A 13,370-nucleotide genomic window follows, 5' to 3' on the forward strand; every position below is an offset into this window, starting at 1 on the left:
TGGAACTTTCATGAATTACCATTTGAAGTGAACATAAATGAAGCTATTAATAAATGTAATCTCACAATGCTTCCACAAACTAGGAAATGGACTTAATTCTTTTTTTCCTCGTTTGTATTTTCCCTAGCTAGGGAAGAATTTTCCACAACTTGAACAACTATCTTCATAGAGCTCAGCAGAGGCCTGTGCATAATGGCTAAAAAAACTGTATTAAAATTAGAAGTCCAGGGGCGCCTGGGCGGCTCAGTCGGTTGAGTGTCCAACTTCGGCTCAGGTCATGATCTCACGGCTCGTGGGTTTGGGCCCCGCGTCGGGCTCTGTGCTGCCAACTCAGTGTCTGGAGCCTACTTCAGATTCTGTGTCTCCCTCTCTCTCTGCCCCTCCCCTGCTCACGCCCTGTCTCTCTCTGTCTCTCAAAAATAAATAAATGTTAAAAAAAAAAACAAAAACATTTTAAATTGGAAGTCCGTATTTCACCAACAGAATGCCCTATATTCTAGTACTTTAGCCTTCCTTCTTCCATCCTTTTCTCTTTGACTCAGTGTATCCGCCTTTGCCTAGACACCCTTTAGTAATGCTTGGCCCCGATCCAGTGGATGACTCTGGGAAGGAAAAGGAATTAATGTTTACGGAGTGTCCACAATGTGCCTCAGCCTTGTGTCAGGGTCTTCAGTAGGAGCTCGCTCACTGATCCTTCATTATAACCCAAGAGAAAGATATCGTTATGGTGTCCAATTTACAGATGGAGAAATGGAGGCTCAAAGAGGCCCAGTGACTTGCTCTAGATCACACAGCTAGTGAGCAGCACAGGCAGAATTCAGGGCTATATTACTTCAAAGCCAATGTTCTTTCCATTATGCCACAAGGGGCATTTGTTCACTGAGAATACTTCTAGCTTCCCCAGTGGAAATTACTAGCTGTTACACCTGGGTACTGACAGATTCTGCTCAGAGCGGTTGTACCAGAAAACCAGGTGCTTGTGAGGTGCTTATGAGGTGGAAAGCCTTTACCCCGGAGGGAACGGATCAGGTGAGGAAGAAAGCTCACAAGGGTATTGGGTAACATCGCCTAACGACTTAGTCATAACCAACTCATCAAGGAAGCAGAGCCTAAGTGTGGTCACATGCAAGGCAGCTTTGCTGAGCACAGATAAGACGAGGCCCAGGAATTGGGAGATAAGTTGGTCCCAGTCTTCCCCCCCACAATCCACCCCTGCTTTCAGTAGCAGCATCAAGTTTGATTGTTAAACAGTTCCTGGTGATGAGCTGGTAACACTTTTAAAACTCTGTACTCATGCATACTGAAACAGAGACTGGCCAAAGACCAGTTCACCCACATGATACAAGCAGATTTGGCCATAAAGGCTAATAAAATTATTCCAAAAGTTACAAAGGAAATCTCATGAGCACCGGGGAAAAAAGTGAGAATGTGACCCAACAATGCAGTAATTAAACCCTTTTTTCTGGGACAACTGACACTTTGAAAAACTGAACTAAATTTCTCCTCCCCAACACCTGCCATTTCTAGGAACTAAGGCGCATGAACAATTATTTAAAAATTGGTAATAAGAGAAACTGCCATGGAGTTGCTTCAAGTACTCTAAAACATTTGATAAAAATAAGACATCTTTATATACTTACATTGACCAATCCAAAATAGTGTTCATTGATTGGAAACTGCTCTGGACCAATGTCTTTTTCCAGAGCAGAGGCATTGGTGCCCTGAAAGAGAAAAATAACAAAGTTTCTATTGTACATAAAATGGACAATAGACTCTTAAGAGAGTCCACTATTGAGATCAGCATCTCTCTCGCCCTCGTGGTGGTTAGTGCTGTTTGTGCTGGGGAGAAAAAGTGTCAGAAGTAAGTCGGTAAAGGAATTAATAATGTCAGCCTTATTCTTCTCTTCATCCAATGTAATCATCCCTTCAAACCCATTCTACCTGACTTCGATGATCTTCTATTAGTAAAGTTGGTTTGGGATAGGCAAATAAGCAAATTATCATTAAGAGCTTGTGAATAAAACATTGCAAGCCCAGCAGCTTTTATAATACTTGGTGGTGTAGAGAATCATATCACCACTCTCAAAGTCAACGTCTTCATTCTGATAACGATTTACTGCACGCCCACTATGTGCCAGGTACTATTCCAGGCAGTGACGATGTAACAGTGAACAAAACAGACAAGGAAGCCCACACTCACGGAGCTCACATTTTAGTGAAGACAGCCAAAAAGAAAAAGCAAATACAATGGACAGTATACAGGAAGGTGGTAAGCGCAGTGATGAACAACAAATCAGGAAATGAGGGTGTGGACCTCAGGGAGGAGAGAAATGAAGGTGGGGGGTGGGGGGAGTGTACATAGTTGAAGCTTTAAATATGGCGCTCAGAGAAATGCCTTAACTGGGAAAGTGAAACGTCCAAGGAATACTGTGAATAATGGAACGATATACTTTAAAACCCTTCCCAAATGCATCAGATTGGTAAGCCATGTGAACCCAAGTTGAAAGCTCCAACGTGATGATGAGAAGTTACTGGGTACTCCTATTAAGTGCCAGGGACTGCACTATTCATTCTCACAACAATCCTAGAGGGAAGTACTATTACAACGCCTACTTAACGGACAGGAGCATGAAGTTTACAATGATTAAAAATCTGCCCAAGAACCACAGGCAGTAAGTGGCAGAGCTAGGACTTGAACCCAGGAGTCAGGCTTGGGAGCCCCTGAGCTCAACCAAATGCTATGCAGGGCAATCGAACGCACCGCTAAGGGCAAAGTGGCCACTAGAGACACGACACTCATTTCTCCCAGAAGGCCCAGACGAGCCCGCTGCAATTAGGAAAAGTGACCGAAGTCCAGTCCAACAAGGTAAGCCGTTTGGGGTGCGAGGATCAGGCTCCACATATACCTGTGGCTCTATCATCATTCTACAGCCTTCTCTCATTCTCAGGCTATCAGAGAAGGACTCCGTTCAGAGAATCTCAAACATCTGGGAGACAGGAAGAGACACCGTTGTGTTTTCTAAAAAAAAATGAATCTGCTGCTAATATCTATTCTTGATCCATATAATTGGCATCTCCTGTCATGGGAAGAAATGGCCAAAAGGTGGACTGAGAACCAGACAAAATGGTCACTTGTCAGCAAGAAAATGTTAAATGTAAAATAACCCAATTTTGAGCAAACAGGACTGCAGCAGAAATGGCCAATTCTATTCCCTTATCATAACATCCTGTTTTCATGTGTTTTCTAGGTCCATTATACAGCCCACCAATCTAAATTCCCTTTCCTGTCAGCTGAGACTTTGAGCTCAGTGGTCATTTGTGCATATTTGATAGTTTCACTGTCTTCTCGTGCGCACGCGCGTGCGGTTTCCATCACCTTTCACAATAAGCGACGCCATATACAAGGCTGAGTCTTTTAAACAGCAGTTATAATATTACAGCAGGATTTTATGGTATAGACAAAAACCACTAAAATTTTTCAAAAAAGCCACATCCCAATCATAAATCAATATAAATAATGCATATTAAATACACCCATGGCCATATCTGAAGCAACATTAGAATATATGGCTTAGAGCCCAGGAGGAATTTCAGATATAAAAGGATAGCGCATGGAGACAGAGCTCATTAAATCTCTCTTTATGGGGTAGCCATAGATTCAAGTGAATCCATGATTTTCGCTATTTAGGAATTCTTGGATCGAGTCTGCTTTTCTCTACCTAGCTTAATATTTTCCCACTGGAGGGAGAGTTGGGGAGGTGATTACCCAAACAGAGGGCAATGTTTAAGAGGAATAACCTGTGCTAAACACCTGCCCTCCTGAGGTCCACACCTCCCAGGTCTGTGCAAGGCCCTTCCCATCTCCTTTTCTTGGCTGACCTCCATTCACAGCTGACCTCACCCTCCCCTCTGCCTCCTGCTGTCATCCGGGGTCATCTCAATACCCACGTGATGTCCTCTTTACCAGCTGGCTTTTATTCCACTCCACTCCAGCTCCTCTGGACCTGGTCACCACCCTACAATCGATCCAGGCTCCGCTCTGCCTGCCAGCTTCCTTAAGCATCCCAGCACCATGGCTACATTCACCTCACCTGATCTGTCACGCCTCTTCTTTCTTATTCAGCGTAGAGCCCAGGGAGCATGACTTCAATTGCTCTTAAAAACCCTGTCCTCTGGTCACACCACCTGGCAAAAAACTAAGCCAGCAGGAGCCAAATGGTCCGCCATCTCTGAACATACACCCATAGAGACGTGCAATGCTAATGGAAGAAGTCCCACAACGATGCCGGCTGGACTCGCTTGAATTCACCAAGCAGGCCCCGAACATGTCCCGCCTCCAATAATGTCTCTTCAGTGCACTCATTCTCTCCACAGTGACTGTTTCCAACTTTCCTGGAGCTCCTCAAATCTTCAACATCCCCTAGTTCCCCTCTGCCCCGCTCACTGGCTTCCTCCTACTCAATAGGGGAACATTTTTTTAATTGGATTAAATTAAACCAGCAGAGAGGAACTCTCGTTCCCAAACCTTCAAACCTACATGCCTCCCTCTGTTAATGATGGACACGTCTCTCGTCCAAGCCTGTCTCTCCTCCACAGTTAGATCCTTCCCGTCAGAATTTAACATGCCTACTGCAGGGCCCTGTAGAGGGTGTTAACATGATGTGATTTCTGCCCAGTGCTGCAAATGTCAAAGTGAAGAATTTAGCATGCCTAACTGCCTCCCCCACTAAAAATGCACACGTGCACACTCTCCCACACATCTCCCCAGTGACCTCCCCCTCATCACTGTCCCATGAGAGCTCAACTTCTTTAAAGAACTCTATTCTGAAACATCTACAGATGAGTCAGATAACTTCTAAGATTTATTTTAAATAACCAGTGGTGAGGTGGGGAGAAGTGAGGACACGCTGTGTTGTTGAAGCTGAGTGCTGGGTACGTGGGGCTCGTTATACTATTCTGTTTATACGTTAACATATATGTGTACTGGCAGAGTAATGGTGCCCCAAAGAGGTCTATGTCCTAATCCCCAGAACTTGTGAATACATTACCTCACATGGCTAAGGAAAATTCAGCTTGTAGATGGGATTAATTTGCTTATGAGTTGACCTTAAAATAGGAGGACTGTCCCAGATTATCTTGGCGGGCCCAATGTTATCACAAGCATCCTTAAAAGTGGGAAACACGCAGACCGACAGATCAGAGTGACGCCATGTGTGAAGGACTCAACTGGCCCTTGCTAGTTCTGAAGACGAAGGAAGGGGGCCAGGAGCCAAGGAGCACACGCAACCTCCAGAAGCTGGAAAAGGCAAGGAACAGTCTCTGCTGGAACCTCCAGGAAGAACTCAAACTTATACATCCTATATGTTAGCTCCGGGAGGCCAATTTCAGGTCTTTGACCTCCGGAACTATAAGACAAGAAATTTGTGTTGTTTAAGGCACTAAGTCAATCCTAATTTCTTACAGCAGCAATAGGAAGCTAATACAATTTTGGGAAGTTTTCCATAATACTCTTTAAGATTCTTCTGTTTCTTCACCTCCACATTTCTTCATCTGGATTCTATCTCCACTTCACCCCTGATGAGCTCGAAACATTGCCAACTACAGAGGGCGCTTTTAGCTACCCTGGGCTTTCTACAAGCACTGAGGCCCTCTTCCCTCTTCTCCATGCCTCTCTGTAGGGTCCAGGCAATAACCACTCATGTGGCATCAATCAGCAGCTACCATTTCCAATTTCATCTTCATTCCAGAAAACTTCTGAGCTCATTCAGACTGGACGAATATTGACATTTCCACTGGTTTGTCTCATAGGCCCTCAAAATCAATCTACTCCAAATTAGAGCATTCCCTTCTCCTTCCCCCTAATTCCAACCCTTTCCTGGTATTTCGCCACAAATGACAATGCTGCCACCTTCTTGGCCGACGCTTGGTCTAGCCTGGGGGTCTTGCCCGACCCACCCACTACCATGTCTGTGGTTTCAATCTCTCAGAGCCATCCGCTTCTCTTTCATCTTCTGCCACGAGCAAGGCAAGGCCCCCAGCATCTCTCACCTGAATTACGACAGCCTCCTATGTGGCCTCCAACACCCTCCGTACCCACCTCTAACCCCACTGTCATCATGGCAGCACAAGTGTTCTTTGTAAATTCAAAGCTACTCTAAAACCCTCCAGTGACTTCCCCTGCTGTCTCCAGCGTCACCTCTCACCACCCACTCCCTTGTACACTTGGCTGTCACAACAGCCTTTCGTTCCATTCCTCATACAGATCAGGACACCTCAAATTCCATCCCACTCACCACCTGAAGGTTCTTCCTCAGCTTCTTCACCTGGCTGTACCCCATCATCCTTCTCAGGGCATTCTTCACTGACTACCCCCAGGCTCTGGTAGTCCCTGTGACAGAAAGAATAATGGCCCCTCCACACCCTAATCCCTGGAATCTGTGAATCTGTTACCTTACATGGCAAAAGGGACTGTGCAGGTACAGTTAATTTAAGGATCTTGAGATGGGGACATCACACTGGATTATCTGGGTGGGCCCAGTGTAACCACAAGGGAGGGTCCTCAGGAGAGGGAGGTGAGAGGCAAGAGTCAGTGAGAAGACATGACAACAGAAGCAGAGTTCTGAGAGTTCCTGGGCGACGGAATGTAGGCAGCCTCTAGAAACTGGAAAAGGCAAGGAAACGCATTCTCTCCTAGAGCTTCTAGAAGGTGTGGGGCTAGCCAGAACCTTGACTTTAGGATTTTTGACCTCTGGAGCTTCAAATGAAGCTCTGAAGTCTGTGGTAATTTTTTACAGCAGCAATAGGAAACTTCACCCACACAACCTCCACCCCCCACCCGGGGACCCTGTATGGTATCCATACCTACTACAAGGGGACTTGGCAGGTGTGAGCGGCCATGACCAGCTAACATCAGAAATGGAAAATGGGTGCCTGGGTGGCTCAGTTGTTTGAGCGTCTGACTTCGGCTCAGGCCATGATCTCACGGCTTGTGAGTTCAAGCCCTGCATCAGGCCGTCTGGTGTCAGGGCAGAGGCTACTTTGGATCCTCTGTCCCCTTCTCTCTCTCTGTCCCTCCTCTGCCCGGTCTCTCTCTCTCTCTCTTTCTCTTCCTCTCTCTCAAAAATAAATAAACATTAAAAAACAAAAAAACAAAAAAAGAACTGGAAAATGGATATCAGGGGGAACAACCAATGTTGTTCCCAGAGGGTCCTCAGTCAATGTCTCAGAGGGCTCTCAGAGCAAGGTTTGTGACAGAAAAAGTTAGAAACAGCTTGAACTGGTTAAAAAGTTATAGTGATCCATACAATGGAATACCATGCAGCTATTTAAAGAAGTAAAGCTGCCATACAAGTCCCGCTATGAAAATCGGTCCAAGATAGAGCAATAAGTAGAAACGTGCTGGCGAGTGACAATGTGCAGGATGATGCTGGAGATGCCACTCAATTTAATCAACGGACACCGAGCCCTGCTTTGTGCCCAGCACTTCTATCTGAGGCACACGCAGACCAGGCCCGTGTTTAATGCCTACATTTTTTTTGTTGTTGTTAATGAGAGAAAGAAGCAGAGAACACGTGTACGTGCCTGAGCGAGGGAGGCACAGAGAGGATCCGAAGCAGGCTCGCGGTGTCAGTGCAGAGCCCGACGTGAAGCTCAAACCCACAAACTGAGAGATCATGTCCCGATTTGACCTGATTTGATTTCACGATCATGAAATCAAAAGTCAGATGCTCAACGGAGCCACCCAGGCACCCCTCCGTGCCTACATTCTAATGGAAACCCCTTGAAGAATACTTGGGAAATTATGAACACTAGTCACCAGGGTCTAGGAGCAGGGCTGGGAACTGAGGAGGCCACCAAGGGGCTTTTCGTGTTCTCTTCCCAACTATTCACCCTTTTTACACTGGGCATTGTTATTTTTGTCATTAAAGAAAGTTAATGGGGGCGCCTGGGTGGCTCAGTCAGTTAAGTGTCCGACTTAGGCTCAGGTCATGATCTCATGGTTTGTGAGTTCAAGCCCCACATCAGGCTCTGTGCTGACAGCTCAGAGCCTGGATCCTGCTTCAGATTCTGTGTCTCCTTCTCTCTCTGACTCTCCCCCACTCACCCTCTCTTTCTCTCAAAAATAAACATTGAAAAAAAACTATAAAAAAAAAAAGTTAATGAAAATTAGCAAACTAATATCCTGCAGACCAGTTATCTCGAGGCCACAGCACACAATTCAGACTGTATTTGGCCATTTTTTCCTCCCAGTGTGAATTTGCCTTTGGTTTTGGTCACTCTTCTCTCTTGGCCTTGGTTTCCTGGCTGGGAGGGTGTGGGTGGGGGAGGAGCTGGAATCGGGCCAACCCACTACTCAGGGTAACAGGGAGAATCAAGCAAAACTGGGAATGTCATCAGCACCATGCAAATTGCAAGGTACACTACAAATCCCAGCGCCTACACTCCCACTGCTAGCACCCAGCCCACAGGCACAAAAGGCAAGTGGGAGGCACTGAGAATAATTACTCCATGACCAGATGCTGAACAAAAGAACTTATCAATGGTGGTAAATCACAGGGTCTGGAGGTATAGAAACATAAAGATCTTATTTCCATCAGTAAAAAATTTGGTAACCTTTGAAAAACAATGCACCACACTTTATTAAAAATAGAATCTGAGCTGGGACAAGTTCCAACAAGAAGACTGTAATGTTAGCTCTTCAGAGCACTTCTGAGAGCAATCCTGTGCCTGCCGAGGGGGGGCTACAGAACCACCAAATAAACAACCACCGCCACCGGGAAGGATGAATCGTAAATGCATAGATGGATATAGAAAGGCATTTCTTTTTAAAGAGATTTTAAAGGCAGTTTATAAGGAAAGCATATTAGGATTTCTTCCAGTGGGGGACAAAAAGGAGATAGAATCTTGCTCAGGAGGATGGTATAATCAGAACAGCAGCACTGCAAGGTCTATAAAAGCTAATGAGAATATTGCCAGACTATGGGAGCACCTGAACAAAAGCCATAGAGACCAGGAAGAGCCCTTGGAGATCATCTAGACCCATTTCACAGATGAAAAAACTCAAGGCCCAGAGAAGTAAGCCTACTTGGCCAAGATAACCCCAGGACAGCCCATTTGTCGGCATCCTAAGTTAGGCAACCTCTCTTTCAAGTTTTTACAAAGTAAAGAAGGGCCACACACAAAAAAGGCCAAAGAGAACATGTGAAAATCTCCAAGTATACACAGAATAAGTCATCAGTTATAAACCCGGAATTAAAGTATGTGACAGGAGGGGCTCCTGGGTGGCTCAGTCGGTTAAGCACCCGACTTGGCTCAGGTCGTGATCTCCCAGTTTGTGAGTTCGAGCCCCGCGTTGGGCTCTGTGCTGACAGCTCAGAGCCTGAAGCCTGCTTCAGATTCTGTCTCCCTCTCTCTGTCCCTCCCCCAGCTGTGCTCTGTCTCTCTCTGTCTCTCAATAATAAGTAAATGTTAAAAAATTTTTAAAAATAAAATAAAATATGTGACAGAAGAAGATAATGTTGTTGCCAAAGACATACTTTTAGGTCTATGTTCAATAGGCTATTCTACTTATCAAGTAAGTTTTCCACGTACAAAAGTACATAAAGAACTAGATTTCAAAAAAACTAGGTTTCCCTGACTTCTGTTGATTAAAGTCACTCCTACAGCCTTACACAGAGGGTGAAACAAAAATGAAGTGATACAGCCCAAGATCTCAGGATGAGTCAGGAGCCACTTGCCAGAATTCAAGGATGGTAAAGGAGGAATAGGGCCACTGGTTCCCCAGCTGTAACCAGTAATAATAACAATGGATAACCCAAATCATCCTCCCTACTGCAGTCACTGCTCCAAGGACCTGATGTGTATTTTATTCATTTTACTCCTCTAATCCTCTAAATTTAACTCTATGGGGTTAATGCCACGATTGTTCCCATTTTAAAGAGAAGAAAACTGGGACCCAGAGAAGGTAAGTAACTTGATCCAAGTTCACACAGCCAAGGAACAAAACTGGGTTTAACTCACACCAGTATGCTCCTAACCACTGCACCGCAATGACTCTCATGCAGGCAGAGTCCCCTCGGAATCCCAGAATGGCAGAAAGAGAAAACTTGACGGGGTCACAAAGTTGTACAGAGAAACCCCTAACTCCGAGGCACCCCTTCAAATAGTCCACAGTGAGCAACATACTTTTCCATAAAATCTCTACGGAATACTGTAAGATGCTACAACCTGTGTAAAGGAAATGTACAGGGGCGCCTGGGTGGCTCAGTCGGTTAAGCGTCCTACTTCGGCTCAGGTCATGATCTCCCGCTCTGTGAGTTCCAGCCCCATGTCGGGCTCTGTGCTGACAGCTCAGAGCCTGGAGCCTGCTTCAGATTCTGCGTCTCCCTCTCTCTCTGGCCCTCCCCCGTTCATGCTCTGTCTCTCTCTGTCTCTCTCTGTCTCAAAAATAAATAAACGTTAAAAAAAAATTAAAGGAAATGTACAATTGAGGTTGGAAATTGGGAAAAACTCAGGATGTAGTCAATAAGAAAACAGATTTTTTTTTCCCAAAATGGTTTTAAGGTCTGTGAATCTTTAGCCAAATAGGAAAAGAAGAGAATCTTAAGTTTAACCAGGCAAAAAGAGAAAAACATCAAAAAGTAAAAATGAGGGGCGCCTGGGTGGCGCAGTCGGTTAAGCGTCCGACTTCAGCCAGGTCACGATCTCGCGCTCCGTGAGTTCGAGCCCCGCGTCAGGCTCTGGGCTGATGGCTCAGAGCCTGGAGCCTGTTTCCGATTCTGTGTCTCCCTCTCTCTCTGCCCCTCGCCCGTTCATGCTCTGTCTCTCTCTGTCCCAAAAATAAATAAACGTTGAAAAAAAAAAAATTTTTTAAAAAAAGTAAAAATGAGTTCTAAGGGGTAAAACGTTTTATACCTAATAATGAAATAATGTGCAATCTTACTACTCTAACTTCTGAATTTTTAGATACTGACAATATAATGAAAACACCTGCATAGAGAAAATAACCTACCAGAAGAATGCATAACAAAATGTGTTTGTTTATATATACATATATATCTTTTATATGTGTATATATACCTTATCTACATATATATATATACCTTATATATATCTCTTATATACGTGTATATATACACACACACACACACCTTTTTTTTTTAGAGTTTTTTAAAGTAATCTCTACACCCAATGTAGGGCTCAAACTCACAAGCCTGACATCAAGAGTCACATGCTCCAGGTGCCCCAAAATGTGTTAATATATTAATACAGTTCATCTCTCAGTGTTAAGATTATAACAGGAGTTAGGGAGGTGAGAAGGGGAAGACAACTGGCATGAATTATATTTCAGGGGAAATTTCCCATTTCTGTTTAAATTTTTTTTTTAATGTTTACCTGTTTTTGAGAAAGAGACAGAGCATGAGTGGGGGAGGGGCAGACAGAGAGGGAGACACTGAATCCAAAGCAGGCTCCAGGCTCTGAGCTGTCAGCACAGAGCCCGATATAGAGTTCAAACTCACAAACCATGAGATCGTGACCTGAGCCGAAGTCAGACACCCATTTCTGTTTTAATTCAAAGAAAACTTCAAAATATCCAATGTGCTCCAAAAGACAGAAATGCAGGCTGTAATTCTGAGCCTCTTAGCTAACAACTGGTGTGGCAAGTTTAAAACTGGCCACTAGAGCTATGCCTGCTGCCGCTGCCCTTTCTTCCTTTGGCTACCTTCCTACCATTTTGCTTCAATGTCACTTCTTCAAAGCTACCTTTCTTGACCTTTTTCTTATGTAATCCTGTGAGATTTCCGTTTTATAAAACCTACCACGACTTCTGATAACATATTTGTGCTTACTTAACATGTTTTCCCACTGAACCACAGGTTGACAAGTGATGATCTATGGACCAAATCTGGCACAACTGCTTTTGTAAATAAAGTTTTATTGGAACACAGACACAGTCATCCATTTACTTATTGTAGCTACTTTCACAATATGATAGTAGAGTAGTTGTGACAAAGACATTATGGCCCAGAAAGCCCAAGATATTTACCATGGAGCCTTTTACCGAAAAGCTTGCTAATCTCTACACTAGACCATAAACTCGACAAGAACAGACTCTTATACATCTGATTCGTTTGCCAGCACCTAGCAGAGCACCTGGCATATAAAAGGCACTTAAATAAATTTGCTAACTGAATAAATTTGGCAAATGGGGAAGAGTAAGTGCTACGTGCCACTCATTCAGAAACTTCATGTCTATATATTCACTTAATTTTGTCCACTAGCCCAAGCCAGATTATGTTTATTACCCCTGTTCTACTTACGAAGAAATGGAGGGAACTTGCCCACCTTCACTCAGTCTGTAAAGGAGACAGAACTTGAACACAGGCCGTTCAGATTCAGAGCCCGAACTCCTGACCCCCAAACAAGGGAGATGATCTTTTCATTTGTATTTTTCATAATTCCATAGCTGCAGATTATAGGGACTAGGCAGGGAGCCAGAGGTGTTCCTGAGCACGTGCTCTCTGGCCCTTGGTCACACATCACCTCATCACCTAACCATCGAACGCTAACCACCGACTACGCAACACCCCAGTATGGCTATCGGTGCCCGTCCTGCTTAGAGGGCAGACAGGTCACCCAGGCCCAGTGAGCAACACTGAACAAAACTCTCCTTCTAGGTAAACCACTCCCGGGGACCACATTTCATAGGTGAGGGAAATGTGGTTAGTGGGGGGTTAAGGAACTTGCCAAGGTCAGGTGTTAGTATGTAGCAGAGGTCTGCTGTGAACCGACGACCTAAATCCTGACACACTGCAGCCCCAACTCCTGGCACGAGCACTCACCCGCCTCCCGGACCTCTGCCGGCTTTCCCCGGGAGCCATCATCCACGGAAGGCAGTGAAAACACATCTTCATTCTGCACCACGATAGCATGACATTTCCATGCCTTCTATGATATTGGGTAGGGGGAAACACGCGGAAAAACATCTCAACAGGATTTAATTTAATGATCATGACACAACAAAACAAAAACGTCTGCTACTGAATAAAGATGACCCTGGGATACATAATGATCCCAAGTCATCACAGGAAGGGACATTAAAGAGCAGCTAGAGACTCTGGTTTGTAAAATAGCTCTCCGCATGCCTAGAGACAGCGTAACAAAGTCCTCATGCAAAGATAAAATTTCAACTCAAAAGCAGAACAAAAGATACTGGTCTGTGTCTATATTCTGGCTGAAGGGGGAGAAAAAGGAAATTTCACCCACAGTCACTGAACTCAGTGTGCTAGAAGAGAAACTCATCCCCAATCCAACGTTCTGCAAAGCCACCAACGTGCCACCTTGATTATGAAGTCTCTTAAGCTCTTACT

At 44.7% G+C, this 13,370-nt stretch overlaps 1 protein-coding gene across 2 annotated transcripts in view; it reads right to left on the reverse strand.

Annotated features, from left to right (window-relative positions):
• The window catches only part of USP46 (ubiquitin specific peptidase 46), a 62,150-nt gene that overhangs the window by 36,233 nt on the left and 12,547 nt on the right, over window positions 1–13,370 (reverse strand). For both annotated transcript variants that reach the window (XM_047091028.1, XM_047091029.1), the window contains one exon: window positions 1,641–1,721. In XM_047091028.1, the coding sequence (XP_046946984.1) occupies window positions 1,641–1,721 (81 nt within the window). The remainder of the gene's footprint in view (window positions 1–1,640; window positions 1,722–13,370) is intronic.

This window comes from Lynx rufus, unplaced genomic scaffold (genome assembly GCF_022079265.1).
Source record: "Lynx rufus isolate CCGP_SWC_20201006 ecotype Redwood Valley unplaced genomic scaffold, mLynRuf1.p SCAF_3, whole genome shotgun sequence".
NCBI lineage: Eukaryota > Metazoa > Chordata > Mammalia > Carnivora > Felidae > Lynx > Lynx rufus.